Source organism: Miniopterus natalensis, chromosome 3, assembly GCF_054644295.1.
Source record: "Miniopterus natalensis isolate mMinNat1 chromosome 3, mMinNat1.hap1, whole genome shotgun sequence".
Classification (NCBI taxonomy): domain Eukaryota; kingdom Metazoa; phylum Chordata; class Mammalia; order Chiroptera; family Miniopteridae; genus Miniopterus; species Miniopterus natalensis.
Genome location: NC_142083.1, coordinates 10,199,240 through 10,223,160, shown reverse-complemented (window position 1 = coordinate 10,223,160; position 23,921 = coordinate 10,199,240). Strand labels below are relative to the sequence as shown.

General features: G+C 44.7%; 1 protein-coding gene across 5 annotated transcripts in view; it reads right to left on the bottom strand.

Annotated features, from left to right (window-relative positions):
- Nucleotides 1-20,465, bottom strand: part of AGXT2 (alanine--glyoxylate aminotransferase 2) — a 28,913-nt gene extending 8,448 nt beyond the window's left edge. For 2 of the 5 annotated variants that reach the window (XM_087815053.1, XM_016224733.2), the window contains exons 1-10: nucleotides 20,378-20,465; nucleotides 16,863-16,951; nucleotides 15,620-15,804; nucleotides 12,865-12,988; nucleotides 11,455-11,549; nucleotides 9,526-9,619; nucleotides 8,809-8,902; nucleotides 4,969-5,069; nucleotides 3,979-4,071; nucleotides 1,245-1,377 (exon numbers count right to left, since the gene is read on the bottom strand). In XM_087815053.1, coding sequence (XP_087671179.1) covers nucleotides 1,245-1,377; nucleotides 3,979-4,071; nucleotides 4,969-5,069; nucleotides 8,809-8,902; nucleotides 9,526-9,619; nucleotides 11,455-11,549; nucleotides 12,865-12,988; nucleotides 15,620-15,804; nucleotides 16,863-16,951; nucleotides 20,378-20,465 — 1,096 coding nt within the window. Of the gene's footprint in view, nucleotides 1-1,244; nucleotides 1,378-3,978; nucleotides 4,072-4,968; nucleotides 5,070-8,808; nucleotides 8,903-9,525; nucleotides 9,620-11,454; nucleotides 11,550-12,864; nucleotides 12,989-15,619; nucleotides 15,805-16,862; nucleotides 16,952-20,377 lie in introns of those variants that run through there. The other 3 variants (XM_016224737.2, XM_087815055.1, XM_087815054.1) reach the window with 3 other exon arrangements.
- Nucleotides 20,466-23,921: the final 3,456 nt, after the last annotated feature.

The window sequence follows — 23,921 nt, the reverse complement described above, 5'->3', positions numbered from 1 at the left end:
GATGGGATTGTGGCCCCCACCTAAATCCATATGTTGAAGCCCTAACCCACAGCATGGCTGCATTTGTAGGTTGGGCCTTTAGGGAAGTCATTAAGGTTAAGTGAGGTCATAAGAGTAGGTCCCAATCCAATAGGATTGGTGTCCTCAAAAGAAGAGGACACGTGAGGACAGAACCAGAAGGTGGTCATCTGCAAGAGAGATCTCACCACAAACTAACCCTGATGGCACCTTGATCTTGGACAACCAGCCCTTGGAACTGTAAGAGATGAGCATCTGTTGTTTGAGCCACCCGCCCGTGGTACCATGTTACGGTGTCCCTGGCAGACTAATATGGCAAATAAGGAAAAATAGCTTATTTATTCAATGAGAAGTCAGATAACAAAGTCTTGAATGTGTTGTATGAACTGAAAAATACCTTAAAACTTGCTTTATGGAAATTTACTTGGAACAGTCATTAATCAAACCTTTTTATTCTGTCTTTCACTTTGGGGACTAAGAAGGAAAATAACCCCCACCTCAAGCATTTAGTAATGTAACTTTTGGATTGTTTCAGGGTGAGTATATATTCAGTTCATTACACTGGACCTTCTACATCCATATTTTTGTACCATAAGTCATTTAATAAAACATTGGGATATCACAGGGCGCTTAAGTGGCCTTCAGTGCCCCATAAGTGTGAGCAGAACAAATGAAATAATTTTAGGAATTTCATAAAAATTACTTCCTCTAAAACCTCACTAAAATGAAGACTTCAGTTAATGCTAATGTTCTGGCTAAGTGAGATTGTACTATACTTGGCTGTTTTGTGGAGGAGACATCAATAGATCGATCTGTCACTCTGGACTCTGGGTCTGTAGCTTCCTGGTGTGGCGAGACCAAATAAGAATTTCCTTCCAGAATATGAATCCTTGGAAATTGCAGGGTTGGTTTCAGGTTGGTTAACAAGGATCTCTTGTGTTGGTTTGTTTTTGTGGCACTCTTTCCTAGACCTTGTCAGTGCGGTTGAGCCCTGCATTTCATTGTGGAGGCAGGAGAATTAGTCATCCCTACAGCAAGAGCAAAAAGGGCTGGCTGTCTTTCATTTGTGCCACAATCTGGCAGACGAACTGTCCCTTTTTTTTTTTTTTTTTTTTATTGCTTGGGAAATACATGTGTAGCACCCATCATTGTCTCCAACCCACACACGTTCCGATGCGTGTGTTTTCTCCTTTCACTGAAAACCGCAAACTGCCCATAGGTCTTACCTGGAGTTGTCACAACAGCTGCCATGGGAAAGCCATTCGCAATCCCTTTAGCCATGGTGACAATGTCTGGTAGGACGCCATGGGTTTGGAAGCCCCAGAAATGAGAGCCCAACCTTCCAAGTCCTGTCTGCACCTGATGGAAGCAAATCCAAAATCACTGGAAGCCTTTGAAGAAATGCTGACTTTCCCTGACTCTGATCTGTTCTTCACTTTCCTCCTCTTGCCTCTCCCCCCTCCCTCTCTCTCTCTCCCTCACACACTCCTCCTCCATCCTCAGTATCATCTTCGCCAGCCACTGTCATCACCATCTTTGTACTATTAGTGAAAAAACACTTAATCTGTGACCGAGCTTTTAGGCACCAAAGCCACGTACTTGGATTGTGTGATTCTGGGGATGTTTCTGCAGTCACTCTGTACCTGTGTGCACTCCGTGAAGTAGAAATACTAATAGCAGTGCATCATGGGGCTGCTGTGAGGGTCGTGCAAAGGATGCACGTGGCAAGGATCGTTATGACTCAGCAACCCTGAGGACTCCCGTGTGCAAGGCGGCAGCGGAGGAGCGTGGAGGAGCCGCACCTGCCCCGGGCTGGACGAGGCAGGAGTTACACAAGCGGACAGGGCCTGGGGCACCTGCTGCCTGCCCCATGTAGGGGGGGCATCCTCTTCCTGGTGAACCCCTTTTCTTCCTGAGAATTATGTCACGAGGAGGGCCCAGCTGAGCCACCTAACTCAGGACTGAAAGTTGAGCTTAGTTGTCTTGTTTGTGCCTCCCCTCTTTATAGAAGACCCTCTCGTGGCTTCATCTCACTAATTCCTCTTGTCCTCCAAGACACAGCTTCCTAATCATCATTTGGTCCAGGCAGATTTTCCTGAGCCCCTGTAGGGCCCCCAGCCAAGGCATCTGGTCCTGCTGCCATCAGAAGTTCTCACCTTGGACTGTATCCTAAGTAAATGGTGAAAAAGCAGATTGCTTGGACAATGCATGAAATTATGTAGGACAACAAACCACGTTTAATCGCCGAGGAAGCACCAGTTTCATAGAATCTTTCAGTAGAACGGAGATGACTCAGTGTAAGGTTCATACACTCAAATGCTTCAGGCTGAGCGTGACTAGCGAGAGAGCAGGGCTGGGTCTCGGGCAATGAGCAGGGGTGGGGACTGGGGGTGGCCACACCTGCCTAAAAGCAGTCAGTTTCAGACCTAACTAGTCTGGCCAGACCAGCGAAGACTGGCTGCTCCATAGGCCCCAGAGGGTGGCCAGTTTTCTATCTTTGGTTCCAAACTCCTCACCCTAAAGAAAAGAAGACCAAGACCAGCTGCTTCAGATGACTGGTGTAAGCTCACTCGGTAGCGTAGCAGCACAGGCCCCGCACTCAGGATTTCCTTCCCTCTTTTCTGCCATCTTTGCCTTCTGCACCACTATTCCGTCAGTGAGAGGCAGCGTGGTCCCGTGGTCACTGTGGTCTTGGAGCCCGGGTTTGAGTTCTGGCTCTGTCCCTACTAACTGCATGACCTTGACCCCTACGTTGGACTTCAGTTACCTACAAAACGGGAGTAATGCCAGTGGGACATACCGTACAGAACTGTTAGGAGCATTGGCCTGCGAAGCTTTACAAACAGGGCCCGACCCGCAGGAAGGCCTCACTAGGACTCACTAGGACCTGAGTAGCTGATGTTCCCTCCGCTCGCGCCAGCAGGAGGGGAGGAAGGAAGCGTGTGAAGGAGGAGATGGCTCAGGCTCCTTCCCTGTGCAGTGCACGGGGGCGGTGGGGGTTGACCAGTCCCCCTGGAGGTAACAGAGACCAGGCTCCACATGCAGAAACTGCGAAATCCTTTTAAGGGGGAGCCCAACGTCTGCGATGGGTTGTTTAGTTGAGGAAGATGGTTCAGGCAAGGGTGGCTGGTCTGAAACGGGTGTGAAACATGAGCTCTCCGCCTGTCCTGGTGGGACAAGCCATTGCTAGTAGAACTGTGATGAAGGAGCCTGGAGCACTTCTGGGGTCCTGGCCGCCATCCTCTGGCCATTGATCCCCATTGCTAATATCAGTAGGCAAAAGGCTGCTTTCTTTATAGACTCTAATATGAGGTGTGATTATAAGTAAATCGATCACTTTTAAAAAACAGGCTAGCGCTCACAGAGCCAAAAAATTCTATTCCTTTCAAAGTCATCCCTTGGAGGGACTGTATGCTATGGCAACAATTCCTTCTTAACTCAAGCTATTTTAGAATTCTTTTTGGAACTATTTTTTGAAAATATCTGCAATGATGGCCCTGTTCTGACTAAGAGGCTGGATTTTTTTCCTTTTTAATATAATTTCCAAACAAAGTTTGTTATTAAGATAAGGTGAATGCTGCCAGGTTGGTCAATACTATTTAGGCAAAAATTACTTAATGAAGTCTTGGTTATGAGATTAAATTTCCTATGTGGTTTTTAAGTGGCCCCTGATGTATCCCCAAATAGGAATTTAAAAATATTTTGAGTGATGGCAGTCTCACCTGTGCCTGTTAGCAACTTTTGTGATAGACTTCAATTTGCTGCCTGCACTTGTTAAACAGACCAATAAATCCACCAATAATCAGCCAGCTAATTAGCAAAACTCCACTAACTTATACCCCCATCTTGGACTTTCCGCACTAGCTGCTTTCTGCCTGGACTGCAGAGGAGATTTAAGGAGCTCTCCCTGGGCCTTGGTTCTCGCAGCTGCACCACTGTGCTCTATTCCACGGCACTCACTTCGTCCACGATGCACACGCCTCCTTGCTTGCGCACCAGCTCAAAGGCCTCCTTCAGAAACCCCTTCGGGTACTGAACAAACCCATTCACCCCCTGCAAAAGACCAAACCAAGAAGGCCTATAACAACAGCACAGCCTTTGGAAAGTATTTAAAAAAAGAAGATAGGTTATCATCATTAGTAATACTAGCAATTTTGTTTACACTCAAAATAATTTTTTTTCAGTCTCAACATTGCCTCTTCGTTACATCCTTGGTGTTAGCACTTCTGTTCAGCTAGTCTTCAGGTGGTTCTCCAGGTTGATTGCTCTACAGTTTAGTTGTAATTTTCATGTGGTCATGCTCATGAGAGGAGCTGAGCACAGCGTTTTACCTAATCTGCCATTTTGACAGGAATTGCAATTCCAGCAATTTTTAAAACAGTCTCTAGAATTGTTTCAACTACGGATGAAAAGAGGAGCTGTTACTCTTATGCCATGCCTTCTGGGAAAAGAATGCCAGTGTACGCTTTCCTGAGATTAGAATAAAAGTAGATTAAGGGCACTTAGTAAAATGATAAAGGGTGGGCAAAAGTAAGTTTATAGTTATGAGTACATGAAACACAGAGTTTATTCTTGTATTATTATTTATTAATTATTGCATTATTTCCACACAAACAACTGTAAACCTATCTTTGCCCCATCCTGTAGAAAGGCTTCCCCTGACAGTGTGGGTGTTAAGCAAGTAAAAATTGCTGGGGTTTCCTTCTCTTCAGAATATTAAGATTTTAATAGTTTCATATACCCATCTGTTCAGTCCAGGAATCCAGAAGGTGGTATTTTTGTAAGCCAATTGAAAATCAGAGGCTCTCTTCTTTCCAAGGGGGCCAAGAGAATGAATTGAATTTGGAGAGGGACATAGAAATGGTTAAATAATTTTAAAATCCTCTAGAATATATGAGTTAAAACTCTGACAACTTAAAACTGGGTTAAGTCTCAGGCTAATATACTCACTTGAATTGGTTCTGCAAAAAATCCAGCAATTGATTTGGCCACACAAGTGTTCAGAGTATCTTTGAATTGTTCAAGGTACTGGTCTTTAGCTTGGCAGGAGTCTGCAAACAAACAAACAAACAAACAAAACATAGTATTTGAAGATGTGAAAATGACATCTAAAAGAGTGGGGAAGACAGAAAAAAGGAAACAGTAAACCAGGATATGAGGATGTTGATTTCTGAAGCGGGAACATTCTGTCAGAATGACTCGTACTTTGGCTCAAGGAGCACGATGAAGGTGACCACAAAGGCATAAATAAACCATCTCAGCCCTTTCCGTCTGGGGAAGAAGTGCCTGAAGTGTCATTGAGTCTGGTATAGATAGAATTCTGCTTCACTTGAGGAGACCCACCCTCTCATCTGGATAGATTTCATTCAAATGGAATTGGGGTGTGGATTTAAGCTATTTGAAAATACCTCTGCGCACCTTTTATTGACACTTAAGTCGATATACAATTTTAAAGCTACAAAGTGTCTCAGTCTTCAGAGTTAGTAAATATGCTTACAGAACAATTAGAATTCAGTCTAAAGAGGAATGTCCTAGAGCCCGATAACTTCCATCCGCTGCAGCGAGGGAGGGGAGGCGCTCCCCTCTGAAATAGCAAAGCTCCCAGACGGACACATCCAGACATGACCCAACCTTCCGAATTTTTATCCACACCTGTAATTTGGATCTAAACAGCACCACAGAGTCTTTGACTTTAAACCCATATCCATGGACAGCAGAAGGGATCAGAGGACGATGTGGCTCTGTGACAGAAGTCACAGTGAAAGCTGTCAGGGGCATGAGTCACCACCTGCACCCTAACCCGTGCTTGGAGGCAGGCTACAGCCCTGTCCCCTGAAGGCCGGAGATGAGGGATAGAGGCTTTCAGTCATCACCCTTCAGACTGAAGCATAACTCTATTTTATACTCCAGCTCTTCAATAAAAATTTGGGGAAAGTCTACCTGGCCCCAAACACAATTTTTAGGCTATAAGTGATGTCTGGGAAAGCTTGTTTGACAGAGGTACCTGACGCCCTTGGTTAGTGAGAGCTGGGGGCTGGGGCCTGGGGTGTGAAGAAGGAGGTAATGAAGAGGGTATAAAACCCAGAGGCACGCGCTGAGCATCAGCCCCGTTGCTGGGCGGGCAGGACAGAGGAGACGAACGAATCTACGCCTCTAGAGACTGGGATTTCCTATTTTTAAGAAAGGAAGAGGAAGCAGCCTAGGGTGACCCTAAGGGATGGATTAGACATATGTTCAAAAGATATAATTTGGAAGTTCAGTAAGCCCATTTATAATTAGAGAAATCAAAGTGTTGAGCAAAATCAACCCCAATGGCTTAAATTTGGACAAAACTAAACCCAGAGAAGGTTTTGCTTGACTCTGCTAGACCTTTCATGATTCCTCCCCACTGCCCACAAGTTCAGGGATGAGAGGGGTCGTCACTGTCATCAGCATTTTACTTCCATCCGCATTTGTTTCCTTGGCTCATTGCTGCCACTCCAGGTCAGGCTGCCTCTGGAGAGGGACTTGGTGCAGTGTGTCACCATGACAACGTCAAGGTGGTGAGAGTGGACGCTCTGCTGGATACCATCCCAGCAACAGCACGGAGAAGGAAGAGTTCTCTTTCTAGCCGGTGGTGTAGAAACAGTTAAGTAGAGTGAGGAGCCAAGAAAGAAAAAGAAAATTAAGGAAAATGAAACTTGTGTTGCAAAAAGTGAAGAAGAATGACATGGTCAGTACGAGGTTGGGGACATTGTGGGGGCAGTGGGTATGGAGGGGTGAATGAAATTCAGGGCCTGGATTGAACACTTCCTGATGACGGGGGGAGGAAAGAGAATGAAACCTACCACACAACCGTCTATATTAGGCTCACAAAATGGACCACTGCTTATGCCTGTGTGGGGGTGATGGCATAGTTCCAAGGCAAAAAAACTTCTACCAAGATTGGCACCTGAATAGACCCTAAGAGGAACCCAGTAATGGGAACCTTCTATACTTGGCATGTGCTTTACATATTGGAATGCATTTGTAAACACGTATGAATAAACCTTTTTACAGCAAAGACCAACACTTCTCAGGTCCTAAAAGCACTAGGGGTCGACGGAGTCCCTTTCTGTATTCCAATTCTGTTAAGACATGGTACCAGCCTTGTTTCTTGAAGAATGAGGTAAGAAAACAGATGATTTCAGATATGCCAAGAACACAGTTCAGAGAAGCAGAAATGAACATCTGTCACTATCATTTAGCCTCCAGTTGCCACTAGGGAGATGACCATGGGCTTCTGGTATCTTCCAGTTGGCCTAAGGCAGAGGAGAAGACCTCAAAGAGGGAGGAAGCAAAGACAATGGAGTCAGAGAAGAACAGAGAGGGAAGGAAATGACCATCCCTTGAGTCCTTCTGCCTACGAGGCTCTGTGCTGGTGGTTTTGCAGTCATATCCAGGTCTGTGAGGTGCATCCAAGTGAGTTTGGTTCTTGATGCCATATAGATAAGATATACAGGTCTGGTTGTACTTGGTGTTGCTATTATCTGCCTTCCTGACCAAAAAGCTCCCTTGCCTTGATCTCATGAAGCCCTGGGATAAAAGGTCAGGGAGGCAGGTGTTCTTATCTCCATCTCACAAATGAGAAAACTGAAGCAAAAGATGGAGCTTTCTCTCCTAGCTGAGCCCTGAGGGCCTGGAGTGGGATCCAGGTCTCCTGACTTCATGTGTCTCTTCAATCTGGCCAACAGAACAGGAGTTATTTTTAAGCCTGGGTTCATCCTGCTGGGACATCAGTGTGAACAAGGGTGGTCATAGGTTGGGAGCACTGGCTTTGGAGTCAGAAGACTCGGGGTCAAGCCCTAGCTCTCCTGCTTCCTAAGTGTGGACTTTGGTTTCTTCATCTCTAAAGAGTTTGAATGACTGTAAACTTCCTTACAGTTTTAAGTTCTGTGACCATGATGTCTTGTTCCAGTGCTCGTTCTTTCATCTTTCTAACTCCATCTGCCTTATCCCACTTGAATTTTAAGATGACTGTGAATCTTCTTCCTTTCAAAGCTGATTTTAAAGACCCACTTGCACTCTTCCTCTCAACCCAGTGACACTCATTCAGCTGGAGCATCTAGCTCTTTCCTCCAGCACTCTGTAGGAGCGGCTACTGAAAAGGTTCTGAACTGTAATGATAAATATGAGGTTGGACTTGAGGATTAGCAAAGAACAGATACTATTTCCATGCCTCCCCTCCCTTATGTAAAGAATGCAAACAATCACTTCTCGGCTTTTTGGCTAAGATCAAGTGTAAAGAAAGCAAACAAAAGTGTGTTTGATAAATAGAAGCTTTCCTTGTGAGAATGGCTTCAGAACATCTGCAAGAGCTGTCAGAAGCCTTCAGGGATGGCCTTATATTTTGACAGATGCTCTCATTTTAGCTGGTATGCTGAGTCCCTGGGGAGCTTCTTGACTGGAGTTTTGAGATTTCTAAAAGTATTCTTTTTCCTCTCCCCCGCTTCCATCGGAAATTGGTACATAATTCCACCAACCTTGTTTTCTTTTAAGATCAATGGCAGAGCTATCACTAATAGAGCTAACAGCTTCTTTAATTAACTACCAGCTGACAGTCTGTTTTTAGTTTAGCTCTGGTAGCATGAGGTGCTTTTCTTAACAGCCAGATAGCTGAGTGGTAGTAGGCAGGAAAAAATGATTCAATGAGGGGTTACTTTCTAGTTTTGTTTCCTTTCCCACTTTCCCCCAGGAATGCATTGGTCTCTCTTCAAGTTCCTTATTCCCCCTGACCTCCCACCAGGTACCTCCCTCCCTGCCCCGTGGGACCTGGTGCACAGTTGCATTTCCTAATTGTTTGCACTGGAGAGTCTCGACAGTGGCTTCCTCCCCAGGGGCCACGGAAAACATCTGGGCACATTGTCTGCAAATGACAAAAGAAGAAGTTTGGCCAAACATGAACAGAAGACAGCCAATTTGGGGGAACATATGGTACCAATCAAGGCAAGAGGGTTTCTTAATTTGATATTGAGATTCCTCTCCCACTTAGGATGAAAACCTAATCTTCTGCTCTGAAGAGATAATTTTTTTCTTAGAAATAGTTGTGTGGGCACTTTACAAAGAAAACTGATTTCAGTAACAGCCTGGACCCAACTTGTTCAAGGGTTGGGTGGGGGAGGGCATCTGAAAGAATAAGAATAATTAGGTATCTGATGCTGAAAAGGTGGGGACAGGGGTGAATCTATAGACATTTTATGCATTCAAAGCTTTGAGAACTATTTTCAATGCATTTATTGAAATTTACTTGATTTTATTTAAGAGCAAAACAAATTAAAAAAACCCTATTATTAATTATTACTCACACTCTGAAGACTTTTCTAAGAAACATTTCCCCAAAATAGTCTTTAATACAATTAAGTCAAATTGAATCCCTGGTTAATGATAGGTTCTATATTAGTTTCTAATGCTAATACCTGGAAAATCTGATCAATTATTCCATGTACTCAGCAGCCTTTAGGGAAATAAGACAAAAATCTCAAAACTCACTGATTGGCAGCCCACCCCACCGGGGAGTGTCATCTTGAACGGCCCTACGTTTGACAAGCCAAGTGTGTAAGGACTGCATCCGTGGTAGGCTCCTCTGAGGAGAAGAAAACAGTAGGACAGAGTTAAGTTCTGGTCTGTGGAACATGGGGTAGGAGAACAGAGAAAACACATGAAGGCCATAGAGATAAAATGGAATAGCCTTAACATGCAACTCCAGTGGTTTCTAAGAAATCTTCTAAGCCTACGTCAGGCGAATTGACTTATTTATCTTTCCTGCTGGTGCCATAGGTTTGAAACTGTGGGAGAAATTTTGGGACCATCTAGCCAAGAATTCTGACCTTAGCACCTGCCCTATTCCGTTACTCTAAAGTAGTGAGACTCATCTTTTAGCAACAAGACAAATTATATATTCAATGAATATTTGTCTTCAAAATAGTCACCTTGAGAAGCCCAGTGTTTCTTCCTGTGATGCAGCTGTTGCTTAACACCTTTGGGGCTCCTCTTTAAGTGCCTTAAAAGCCACCTTATTTGGCATAGAAGAAACATAGATTTTGCTTCTTTTTGAATCGGAAACAGTCCTATTGAGTACAAATCATCCTAATCGTCAATTTTGACTTCAAATGAGTTTGGGCAATTTCCCAAATCAAAATCGCTCAAAGTGCTGATTTAGGACTGTGAATTAAGACTATGCAATAGGGTGGTCATCTATCTTCAAAGAGGAGACCCAAACATGTGTTGAACCCTAGTGGCACCCTGACTGCTTTAAATAGAGTAATACTTACCTGGACATACATCTTCTGGAATGTTTATTTAGGTAAAATATCAATCACAATTCTTTTTTTTTTTTTTTTTTTTAATATATCTTTATTGATTTCAGAGAGAGGAAAGGAAAGGGAGAGAGAGAGATAGAAACATCAATGATGAGAAAGTCATTGATCGAGCCCACAACCCAGGCATGTACCCTGACTGGGAATCGAACCCCGATCGTCTGGATCCTAGGCCGACGCTCAACCGCTGAGCCATGCCCGGCCGGGCTCAATCACAACTCTTTATAGTCATATTTCTTTGATAGCAAATGTTTTCTCATGCCTGCAGTCACTACATACGCATTTTGTATGGAATGGGTAGTATTGGGTGTGCTTTTGTAATCAAATTGTGCAGAAAGCAATTCTTCCCAGTCTAGACAGAAGATATGGCCATACAGGAGAAAAAATGGGCCTATTTCTTCACTCCATCAATTTTTACTATGACTCACTCCTGTCTTTTACATAAATCTTACTATAAGAGTGTTTGAATGTGCTACGTAAAATTATCTGAGGGAGACAACTATAAGCAAAATTCTTAGTTTTCTATTATTTTTAATGCTAATAATTTAGCCATCAAGGGTTAATACTTATTAAGTTATTGATCCTCTGATTCTCAAAAGTCACCCAAAGGAGCAGAAGTATGCAGGGTTAGCTATGCATCCTCTAAACTGAAAAAGAATAAAAAGTGAAAACCTGGTGCGGCTGGCACTGGGAAATGTGCCTGGCTCCTTATCATAAACAGAGATAAGTGGGCCCAGTGTCCTATGGTAGAGTCTTGAACTTCTCTGAGTGGAGACCAGGAATTCCCCACCTGGCATATGTCATCATCAAAGCACATCTTCAAAGTCAGAAAGCTGTGATGTGACCTTCAATTCTCTAGGGGATCTATGACATTACTAGGGCTCCACTCTGTTTGCTACCCCAGTCAGGGACCCCTACCTTGGATCAGGTCAATTTGGATGGGGTCATCCAGTCATAAAATTCATTGGACTGATCTTGCTTTAAAACCTAAAACTGGAAACATACCCCTGGGAAAGCCCCTCCATGCTATATATGAAAGCTGGACGTTTAGCACTGGGGCAAGCTAATGTCAGTAAAGTCAGATATCCCAAGGTGTGGTTACCTGAAAGAAATGATGTCTATGTTCTTTGAGTGTGCTCTGGCCATCAGCAAGGCTAGGTCGTTGGCTTCTGAGCCACTGTTTGTCAAGAAAATGACCTGGAGGGAAAGAAAGACACATGGCTTCATTCTTCAATTCACTTTCTTATTAATCCAATTAGTTCAAAATTGCTGAAGACTGTGTCTCAGCCTCTGATTATTAACACATTGTATGCGGGAAACGTATTTATACGTTTTACATTGACTGGTAGTAGAGCGCGCGATAAAAACTACCCGCAAACAATGTGTTAAGGAGAGTTTCCTTCAGACCAGCAGTTCTGTCATTTAATTATTGTATTAATTCTACAACTTTTCATTGAGCAGCTGCTGAGTGCTAGAGATACAAAATTGGCTCCGGGATTGTCCCAGTTGTGAAACATTTCAGACTTTCATTGGCTTTATTTGATGTTCTGCAAAATGCTAACGGTGGGGACACTTGCTGAGGTGTACGTGGTGGTTAGTGGCCAATTGGATCCTAGCACCAGGTCTCTTGGTTCCTGAACCCAAACCACCTCACCTGATCAGAAAGCTCGGGACTAGGAGGCTCCCTGATCCTGTAGCTCCAAGGATGTCCCAGTCCGTAAGTTCAGTGTGTGTGAATGTTGATAAACAAGCAAAGAAACACAAAATGCAGTTCATCTTGGCCAAAAGAAAGGGGAGAACTGAAGGGTATGGATCCTCCAGGCTTGGGGACTGAGAGGCTTCTGCTCTTCCATCAACATGACAGGGCTGAACTTAGTTTGCAGCTATTCCAACTTTCTCATCTCTCTAGATACTATAGCAAATAGAGTATTCAGATAATATAGTCAAATAATAGTAGCTAACACAAGGTACAGTTCTAGGTACCAAATATATGTCAACTCATTGCATCTCTAGATACAAATCATGGCCAACATTTTAACATCTCAATTCAGTTAAAAAATTCAGTCATTTCTGAAAATGAGAAAAAAATCTCATTTAGCAAAAAAAAAATATCTAAGTACATTTTAAACTAAATAAACAGAATAGTATATTTATTTTATTTACAAGTGGCTCCACTCTTTGTAAAAGAAAAAATGCAAATGACTTTGTAGAGGGACTATGAAACAGAGATGAAAACCTGGGGAACATAAAGGAGAGAGCCAGGGGGCAGGGCCCCTGCCAAGTGGTGAGGATTGCGACCAGAGACTTGGGGCTGAAGAAGAGAATGAACATTGCCTGGGTTCACCAATGATTCGTAAATTCCTGTCTTCCTGATTCCTTTCAGATATAGCCATTAGCTCACTATTTCAGCTGTTCAGTGTACACACCAAATTCCCTGCCCATATTCCTGCTTCCTGGGGCAGCTCCCATGGGATCTGGAGACTCCTGTCTCTTGGAGCTGGGAGCTTTATACCTTGAGAGGCTCGGGAAGAAGTGCCAAAAGTTTCTCTGCGTACTCATGGATCGGTGGATGGAAGAAGACTGCGCTTGTGTGCCACAGGCGGCCGAGCTGCTTTTGTGCCACTGTGTTGACCTTCCTGGATAAATAGGAGAGCAGAGTTATCCACGCTGCGGGCGGGGACGTCCCTCCTGACACATGCGCTGGGCAATGAACTCAAAGAGTCTCAAGAGGCTGATTTCATCCGCCCATGAGAAACAGCTCTAACCACCAGATGTGTCTGGCAATGGGATGTGTTGCCTCAGAAGGTAATTAAGGAGACTAAATGATTATCTCACAAGGATTTTAGAAAAGAAATTCCTAGTTTAGGAGAGAGTTTGGACTCAGAATTTCTTCGAACTAGGTTTTCTTATTAATTACACAATTAAGTAGTTTGGAAACTAGAGAGCTAGAGTCATGAAGCACATGTATACAAGATCAATATTTTTTCCTCCAAAGGAGATTCCAATATCCGGGTCTTAGTAGTGGTGAATGTTGAACATTTTATATCTGTGAAACCACATTCTGTGAAAGAAGGTTCATGTTAAGGGATGGTAGGAACTAAGGGTAGATAGACATATAGGACCCAACTTGGAATGCCTGGAAAAGCCAGATCCAGATGTTTGATCTTGATCTAAAGGCTAGCAATGACTGGAGTTTGTTACACACCAATCTGTTCTTTATTAATAACTGTCACACCAAAAGAAAAAAATCAGTTCAGTGGTTAAACAATTTGAGCAATGCCAGATCAAACAGATTTGACTGCAAGACTTTTCAGTACCTTTAATAGTCTCATGTGCACCATTTCTCCCCAGGAGGGTGATAAGTTTAAAGTGTTTCCCAAGCTTATTTCTTCTAAGGACCCTTTATCAACAAACCTCTCCTGCGGTCAGTGTTCCAAGGAACTACCTTTAGAAAATTGTGGAGTGCCAATAAACTCTCAGACGGAAGAGACATTTGACAAAAGCATTGTTTAGCAAAATAAATCTGAGAGCCACATGAGGGTAGGACGGAGGGAGGAAGACTGGTGCTGGTGAGGCCAGCTAGGAGGATGGGGTGGCCTTCTGGGTGTGGGAAGAGGAGAGCTCCAAGGAGACTGGTGTTCGCAGGAATTAGTGGGAGGGGTTAGTAGGAGAGGCATCCAGTGGAGGGAAAACTGGACCTTGGTTGGCTATCGGGGATGAAAGGCAGGGAAGTCAAAGATGACATCAACATTCTTGTAACATAGGGGAAACCCAGGATCAGTTGAGAAATACAGAGTTGTCCAGCTACCCAGCTCCTAACTGAGAACTTCCACATAGTAGGTGGCTCATGTGAACAGGAATGAACATGTGAATGGGAACAGTACTGTGGAACACATGGTGGAGTTGGTCTTGATACTGCTGAATTTCAGTTGATGGTGGGATGTCATGAGGCAAGGGAAATATGGGGCGTCTAATTCCCACTCTGGATTTATTAGTTATTATCATAGCTTGGTGAGGGTCCAAGGATGAAGAAATAGAGTTGGGTAAGGCTGCTGAAAATGTAGCAACTAAATGACCAGAGGTGGGGCGATGGGGTGGGAACCACTCTATTCAGGAAGTGATAAGGCACAAAGGGAATATAGAGGGGAGAGCAGGGTACTAAGGAAAGAGCCTGGGCCACCCAGAGTGAGGGGGTCAGAGGGAGATCAGGAGATGCACAAAGGTCAGGAGAGCCAACGAGAGGGGTCAATCAACAGGGACAATGTCCATCGTTACTGCAAATGTTCAATGAGAAGGTTAAACAAGTTATTTACTTCATTTTTCCTTAGTTCTTTCATGTGTGTTTGTCCTGTTTTAAATTTCACCTGAAATTTATTTTGCATGCTCCTCAGGATCTCACATGAGACTAATGATTCCTGAAGGTGGAAATGGAAAGGGAATGGAAATGGGAGCAGAAGGCAAGGGCTGGACCCCGGGGTTGAAACTCACTCCTCGCCACCTGACAGCTGCTTGCAGGGGAGATCCCTGGCCCTCCTATGACAGGCGGGCCCAGGCTTATCCCATTTATTTAGGCTTGCTGCTTTATTTTTGCCCCAGTTAATGTGAGTTTTACTGGCTAGGTTATTAAAGGCAAGAGAAAACAGGCATTAAAATGAGATGGCTGCACTAAAACCAGAAAGACCACCGAAGAACCTGTCGAGAGCATTGGTGAGGGTGGGCTGATGACTAAGGCAGCAGAGAATGTCAAGATTAATGGACCCGCACATTCCTAGTGTAGATTTGTAGCCACGTTATACCCTTCTCTTAGGGTCCTTTCCCTCCGCTTCCATCACTTAGAGCAGCTGATGAAGATCCTTGGGCTGGAAGTGCTCCCTCTTCTCTCCCAACCCCCACCCCACACAGCAGCCCCCAAGTGAGTGAGAACTGCCTGCCTTTCCCTTCCGTCGGTCCTTTCCCCAGTGCATTTCCCCCTCAGGAAGCTGTTACTAGTGAGGGGAAATCCTCACACACAGCAGCAGTCCAGTCACACAGTACACTCCCTGTTGCACAGGCAATGAGAGTGGCTAAAACTTGCATCGTCAAGAAAAAAGAACAGTGTTAAGATTTTTTTGTTACCCAGGAAACAGCAGGGAGCATGTCAGCCATAAGCTGGGATATGCTCAAGAGGAGGAAATTTTTAATCAGGAGTCTGAATCACTAACAAGGTCATTCTCCTGTTCTCCACATGTTCTTCTGAGTGAAAACCCCAGAATTGTAAGGATACTCACGGGTGGCAGTGACCGACACTGACAGTGACAATCCCAGAGAAGAAATCCAGGTATCTGTTTCCCTGGTGATCGAATAGCCACTCCATGTGGCCCTGGTGGAGCAGCAGCGGCTCCGGGAAGTAGGCCGTCTGCATAGAGGAGAGGTGCTGCCTGTAGATCTCCAGGACACGGCGGTAGGGCAGGGACTGTGGGCAGATGGCATTTCAGCGTTAAGAGTCTTCCTTTCCTTATTGCCACAGTCCTTATAACAGCAGGTCACCGCGGCAGTGCCTCGCCTCCCTACTGACCCAGGGCAAGGCTGCTGCCCTGTGCTCCCCACTGGGGGAGTCTGCCCGGTGTCCTCCTTGAGGGACACCAAGGCCCTTCCTCTCAAATGGGGAGAGTGATTAATGTGGCCTTTCGGTCCCTTTCTAGATCAAACATGAAGAAGGGGACGGAAGATTTCTACCTCTCAATGGAAAGCCTGGCTTTAAGTTGATTTAGCTGTGAAACAAAAAACAAAACAAAACAAAAAACAAAACAAAACAAAACAAAACGACTTTGAAAGTAAATGTCTGAAGAAATAAGTCAGGTTTTAAAAATTGTTTTGATTTTGCTGTATTTTTAAAATTTAGAATGAAAAAATCAAGTGCTGGTGATGTTCATGTCTGGAATTATCAGACCTGTCGCTTCTGCTTCTCTTCTTTGTAAGTCCCTCCTGACTATCTATGAATATTATGAATATCTAACCTATGAACATTATGTGGAATAAAAAGTTTGGGGGGGGGGGGAGAGAGAGGGACTTATTAGCCTGAAAACAAAATAATAACTTTTTATTTTTTTCGGTGGAGAGCTCAGGGAGGTCAGAGCATGCACTGCCACACGAGACAGTCAAAATCAGACGATCAGTTTTAAAAGCCAGTGTGTGCCAACCCATTGCGTGATAGATGTTTTTATGTATGTGTGTATTTCTCTATCCCTGTGCTATGTCGTCATGGCTCGTCTCTTTCTTGCTCTCTGTCTCTCTGTCTTCCATCTCTGCCTCTGTCTCTGTCTCTCTTTCACAGACACACACCAATTCACACTGTGGCGCTGAATGGAGCCAGAGGTGCAGATGCTCCCAGTGATTTAAAGGGCAGACTATCTGGGATGGGACAGCTGGGTGGCAGGCAGGGCCATTTGCGGGTCCTCCCTGAGGAAACAATTAACAGCCTTCTCGAGAGAAACCACCTCTTTTGGGTTTTCCTGAAGCTCTAACTCTTACCTGGTATCTCTCAGGTGTGAAGTCACATGGAGGCATTCTGGGTTTTGAATGAAGACTGCGCTTGGTTACAGATCTCCAGAAAGTGCCTACTAAGAGGGAAGTGAGTTAGGATCCTCAACTAACCATCACACAGGCCCATTTGTATAAATCACCTGTAGTCCCCTGAATCAAGGTCCTTAGGATATTTTATTTCTTATTTTTAAAAAATCACTTAAATCAGTCTTTAGTTTGGATTTCAAAACCTGAGGTGTCTCAATAATGAATTTTCTGGAGAAAAAAACTAATTCCTCTCACATGTAGTCAGGAAAGGTGTGGAAGATACTGGGGATATCATGGTTTTGAGTTGACCAAACTTCTGCCAGTTCTGTGTGTTGCTGGAATATATCCCCCTTGTTAACAGAGGCACTTTCTAAGCATTGGGTTGCCCAGTGCCTGAACCCCAGTACCGATTAACAAGGAATGAATGGCTCTTGACTTTTCTTATAGGGAATAAAGAGAGAGAGAGAGATGCTGGGCAATGCACTATATTAATAAATACTACGTGCAAGTAGATCAGAAAGACAAAACCCTTCTCCAAACACACCACCACTAAGATCACAACAGCACAAGACTGAAAAGCAAAGAAGCTGAGCCAGAAGAATCATTAAATATTTGGAGCTAGGGGGGACCTTCGTTTTTTTTTGGTTAAAGTACTCATTTTCTAGACGATTAAACCAGCCCGAAGTGGTGAATTAATTTGTTTAATTCGCCCAGCTCGGTAGCTGCAGCACAAGAAGGAACCTCCGAGCTGCTGACTCGCGGCCCCGTATGCTCGCTCACCCAGGGCCCCTTCGGCCCCCTCCAGCGCAGATTTAATGGAATAGTGGAGCCAGGCATCAGAGCTGGAAGAGATGTCTAGAGATTTTGTGAGTGCTCTCGGAAAAGAACTTGCTAATTTTGAAGCCTCAGGGTCAGCGGCGAGATAGTTTTGCAGCTGGAGGATGCTGAGGGCAATGAGGCCTCTTGCTCGGCGTGAGGGCCTGAGCCCACGGGGGAAGCGCTGCTGTTCTGCGTGGCTGGCACGTGGCAGTCCCAAGAGGCACAATGAACGGCTGCGTTTGCACAGGAAGAGGAAGGGTCGCAGCACTCTGTTTCCTTTTAAGAGCTCTCATTCACTGTTCTGCTCTGAAGAATGACAGAGGTCATTACTTTGCTCTTACTTTAAAAGCAAGTGGCCTTTAGCTATTCATGCATAAAAATAGCCAGCCCCAAACCGACAGTGTAAATTTTCTGAGAATTTCACCTTTTGAAAAGCTTTTCATGGTGTCCCTCTATGTTAGCTACTCTTCTGAGATGAAAGAAAAATTCCGAGTGTTTCTAAGAACTCGAACTTCCTTCACGCCTTCAGTCTCATTTTCCTACCTGCAAAATTGGGGTTGCCCATTGAGAAGGCTGTAAGCTCTCTTGACTTCAGGGTTATAGGAATTATGAAAGTGGGCTGAAGGGGGGAGAGAATTGGAAAGAAAGGTTTGATAAAGGAAAGCCTGGGATTTTAAATAGTCAAAGCAGATTCATTCATTCACTCGGTCATTCACCCAACTGATAGAAATATGAGGGAGGGATGAGGGCTCCAAATGAAATACATAAAATCCTGTTCTCAGAAAGGAAGGAAGGGAGGAAGGAAGGCAGACAGACAGCAAGCAAGTAGGGAAGATGGTTAGTCAGTAAGTGAAACGAGCCTAGACACATCGGGGGATGTGTGTTTTGCACACAGCAGGTTCTTAAGAAGAGTGTGTTCAATGAGTGTGTGTTTGGGTGAACTAACACAAGCAGGCATATACCTGGGCTCAGTAGGTAAGAAAGTGGAAATCAAACTCCAAATGATTTTATTTATTGATATTTAAAAATTTTCTTTATTGCGTTTTAGAGAGGGGGACAGAGACAGAGAGAAGGGGGGGGGGGACATGGATTTGTTGTTCCAGTTATGCATTCATTGGTTTGTTCTAGTATGTGCCCTGACTGGGGATCATCCCCAAAACCTTGGCGCATTGGGACAGCACTCTAACCAACTGGGCTACCTGGCCAGGGCCAAACTCCAACGGCTTTAAAAAGGCCAGGTAAAGAGCATGGCATTCATGCCTATGTGCTGTGAGTCTGCAAGGTTACTTCTCCTCTGCAGTGGAGTTACGTTAAGGAGTCCCCAGCGAGCTGACCAGGACCTCCGGACACCAAGCCTCACCTGCCATTTCTAAGACACCTGCTGCCACCATCAGCCCGGCTCCCTAACTGGCAGGGGCGAGGGGAGGAAGGGGAAGGGGCTGCAGAGAGGGCATTTTCCTCTCGCTTTCAACAGTGTCCTCCTCATCAAGCACACAACTCTGGGTATCATTCTAGCTCCTTCTTAGAAAATGTTGGGGTTAAGTGATGTTCTGGCAAAAGACTCATGGCAGAGGGAAGCGAGAGATTCAAACAGGATTAGAAAAAGGGTGAAGCGTGGGTAAGAAAGGGCCCAGGGGGATCACGCTGACCTTGGAGTCAGACAGAGCTGGCTTTGAATCCCAGTTGTCCTTCTATGTTTCTGCCTTTGCCCAGGTGCCCTACCCACTCTCTATTCGGCTGTCTCCTCTCCTGGGAAAGGAGGCGATGGTGCTCATCTACAAGGCTGGTGGAAGAGGGAAGGAGGCAATCGGTTAAAGTATTGGACGTGTTGAGTTTTAAAGAATTGCAATTTTCGGCGGAATATAAAGCAAATAGGGGAGGGAGAAAGGATAGAGAGGAAAGGAAAGGCATGGAGAAATGAAGATAAAATCGGTCACAGTGGGGAATAGAGAAGGGCTCCCTTTGCCTGATTAGAGCTTGTGAGGCCCAGGGTCCCCCTGCGGAACGGAAACCTGCCGATAGCTGCGGGTGCTCGGGTTTGCGTGACGGAAATGGCCGGGCTGTGCGGAGGCTGTAGTGGAACCAGACATGTGAAAACCACGGGTGCGCAGGGCCTGAGACCTGAAGCCATGGTGAGTGGCTGCCCAGGCCCCCTCGGGTTTTCTGTTCCTGTGGAGCGTGTCTGCGCCCAAGAGGAGGGCTCGGGTTTAGTCCTGGTTTCTTGGGTGTCTCCAGGTTAGTTAACGGCTGTGCTTCTCTCGGTCCCCGTGTAGGTAACTGAGGGGATGGTGGAAATTCGTGAGGATGCCGTATGTCTTCTAAAGTGGTCATCCTTGAGCATCTATCTATATTTTAGTTAATACTTTGAATTGCTTTCCTTTTATTTCTTTTTTACCTTACAGCTAAGGTATCATGTTTTTATTTTGAAAGTGTGGATAGTCAGGTTTTGTTATCCACGAATTTCATTGGAAAATGCTGGAAAATACTGGACATGAGAGGGGGGCATTGGACCGGACAGGTGAGGACCGCTGAGTTGATGACCCATCTCCAAGATCCCCTCCAGGTCTGACATTTCAGAGCCCAGGCCCCAGGCCCAGAGCTCCGGCCTCCCCTCTCACTAGCCCTCTGCAGACCCACCTCCCCCGGGTTCCACTCACAGCTCGGGGAAGGGCATGTCGTGGGGGTCCTGCGGGAAGAGGTCTCCAGGGGCAAAGTTCTTAGCAGATGTCTCCAGGCCAGGATCATGTCTCCGGGTCAGAATCCAAGTTCCACGGAAGCTGGTCGGAGGAAGAGCTCCAACTGCTCACCCCTGGCTGGACTTTGAGATTAGGCCTGAAGGGGAGGAGCCCTGGAGGGGAGGCCGGGGCTGTCACTGCCACCACTTCCGACAGCACAGAGGTTTTAGGGCTGGCCACAGGGCCTCAGGGAGAGAGGAAAACAGAGGGGGCGGGGGAAGGAAAGGAGGGAGAGAGGAATGAGAGGAAGGCAGGCCAAGGGAAGGTCTCCTGGGCTGGCTTTGTTAGTTTTGTGTTTCATCAGGGCCTAGCAGGGTGAGCTCCTCTCTGGGGGAGGGTGGCGATGGGTGTGGGGTTCGGGCCAGGGATGGAGGAGGGCTGTGGATAAGAAGGAGTGAGAGGAGAACATGCATGAAGTGAGTGGATAAAGAAATGTGTATTGGTGCTGGGGAGCCACAGAGGAAGAGAAAAGGGTTGCTAGGGAGGGGACGCTCCAGGGGGAAGGAGCTGGGCGAGGCTCTGGGCAGCTGGGCAACTCCTTACATTTTAATTTCTTAAATTCTCATCTGCCACTCTTGTCTCCCCCTTCCCCAATCTCCATAGGCAGCTATTTAGTGTTTAATATATATCTTTTTGTTGGTACGTATTCTTGTAAAATGCGTATTGTTTGTGGTAAATGCATTTTTTCAAATTATTTTAGTAAGTGTATGACATGAGGTATTTCAATGCCCTACTCCGAGTATTCAGGATCCAGTGTCCCATTAAGCTTCCTTCTCTGATTTCCCCATGATGCCTCCAAGATCAGACTAATCACCAATATTCTGAATGCTTTAACCAATTAACCCAAACAACCAATGCTTAGTATTTCTGCCCACACCTTTCAACATAATCACTGTTTAAAAAAGAAAAATGAGCTATTCATTATGCCACATCCTTTGGTGGATCTCAGTTTTAAAAGAGCAGAAGTTCTCCTGGCCAGGTGGCTCAGTTGGTTGGAGCATTGTCCTATATACCAGAAGGTTGCGGGTTCAATTCCCAGTCAAGGCACATACCTAGGTTGCCAGTGAGATCCCCGGTCGGGGCTCCTGTGGGAGGCAACCGATCGATGTTTGTCTCACATCGATGTTTCTCTCTCTCTTCCTTCCTCTCTAAAAATCAATTAAAAAATAAATAAAAATAAAATCACAATGAATGTGACCATTATATTTTAGTAGAGGCTCTTTCAGAAATTTATTATATATACATGCTAATTTAGTGTATATTCATGACATTTTATAAACTGCCCATAGTTTATAGTGTGGCTTTTCATGCAAAAATACAGTTTTTCATGCAAAAATATGAACCTGAGTCACCTTTCCTAATTATTTCATAATATTCCATTTATATTTAATTTTGGAAAGTTATTGGCCATTATTACTTCACCTATTTATTCTGTTTTTTCTCCTTCTGGTATTTATAATTACATATGTATTATACCTTCTGAAACTGTTCCACAGTCCTTGGAGGTTCTGTTATGTTTCTTTCCTACTCATTTTTTTCTGATGAGCCCATCAAAGACGTTCTTTATTGTTCTTACAGTGTTTTTGATTTCTAGCATTTTCTTTGGACTCTTTCTTAGAGTTTCCATCTCTCTGCTTACATTACTCTTCGGTATGATATAATGTCTGCTTTTCTCGTGAGAGTCCTTAACATTAATGACAGTTACTTTAAATTGTCTGAGGATTCCAATGCCTGTGTCATACCTGAGTTTGGCTCGGATGGACGCTTATTTTGTCTTTTCGGACAGTGCTCTTTTCCCCATCACACTAGTGTCCATTGCAACCTTTTGATGAAAGCTGGACATGATGCATTGGAAATGCTGAGGTAAGGAAGCCTTCAGTGTAAGATTTTATATTGATCTGGTTGGGAGTTGAAGGCGTTTAATGCTTGCTGGAGCTGTGGGTGCCGGAGGATTCAAATTCCTTGAGTGTCCTTGTTTTTGTGTCCTCTGTTGTCTTAGGGCTTTCCTAAGAATTTCTCCTTAAAGAGAATCCACTTTATTCTGCTGGTGCCCTAAAATCTTATGATTGGATCTCAGTCTTTCAGTGGGCCTATGTCTCCGGACCGGGATCTTCACAAGTGTTTCTCCAGTAATTTAACCTAAAAAAAAAAAAAAAATTCGCTCTCTACTCTCCCCTCTGGCTTCAGTTTTGCCAATGTTTCCTTAAAGCCCTTACCTTGTTGGGTATGTTCTTTTTTTCTCCCTTAGATGAGACAGGAAGACTGGGGGTGGGGGGGTCCCTCACACAGCTGACACAGGGCTCTGGCAAAGTTATTTCCTTTGGAGAACAGGTCTTTGTTAAAATGAAGGCTCTGAGCACATTTCGCAATGACTACTCTTCCCTTTCCGCAGCCAGAGCAATGAAGGGATCATTACCATGAAGGCAGTGATGCTCCTCCAGGTAAAGTCCATACAAGTTTGGGGTCTTCCTGAGGCTGTGGCAACCAGGGAGTTTCTCATTCTCACACCAGTCATCCAGCAATTTCTACAAGTTATCGCCCTGGTGACCTTTGCTTCAGGTTGAGCAGTCTTGGCTGTAAGTCTCAGGATTTGCCTGTATCTCTAGATTTTAGAGTGACAGTTCACTCTCGACCTCACCTCCCTGATGGATTAAAAAAAAGTCATTGGTTTTCAGTTTGTCTAGCTTCTTCTTGTTTAAAAATGGGAGTGATGCCTTGGTCAGTGTGGCTGAGTTGGTCGAGCATGGTCCCATGCACCAAAAGGTGGCCGGTTTAATTCCCGATCAGGGTGATCAATGATGTTTCTCTCTCTCTCCCCCTTTCCTTCTTCTCACTCTCAAATCAATAATTTTTTTTTTTTTTTTTAAATGGGAGTGATAACTTCCAAGTTCACCACATGTCGAAGATAAATCTGGAAATCTCCATATATTTTACTAAGTCCCTACTGATGCAAAACTTTATTCCCTCCAACATCCAAGGACACAGAATTTTGTGCTCTGTGCTAACTGGGTTTTTCTTTGGGTAAATTCCTTGAAGAGAGATTCCTCAGTTGAAGTGTATGTACATTTTAAATGCACTCCAGTAAGAGGGAATTAATTTATAATTTAACTAACATTGCACAGAACTGTGTTCCAAGAAGTTGGGTATTCTGACCTCTTTAGAATTACTATGGTATCCACTGAATCTGAAAATTGCGATGGGGAGAAAACTTAGATTCCCTCCAGAGCGTCATCCTCAGCCTAGGCGTCGCTTGAAATAGGAATCCAAGACCTCTTACTGGAGGTTCACAGAGAACATTCTCATTAAACAGCTGTTCCCTGTCAGTAATAAGGGGCTTTGAGTCATCTGCCAGGGATCTTTTTCTTCTCACCTTTCAAGCAGATCAGGTGTAATTTTCTCCATTTTACATAAAAGCAGAGAAGATCAAAAGCTACCCCAGCTTACAGGCCTGGTAAACAGGCAGAGA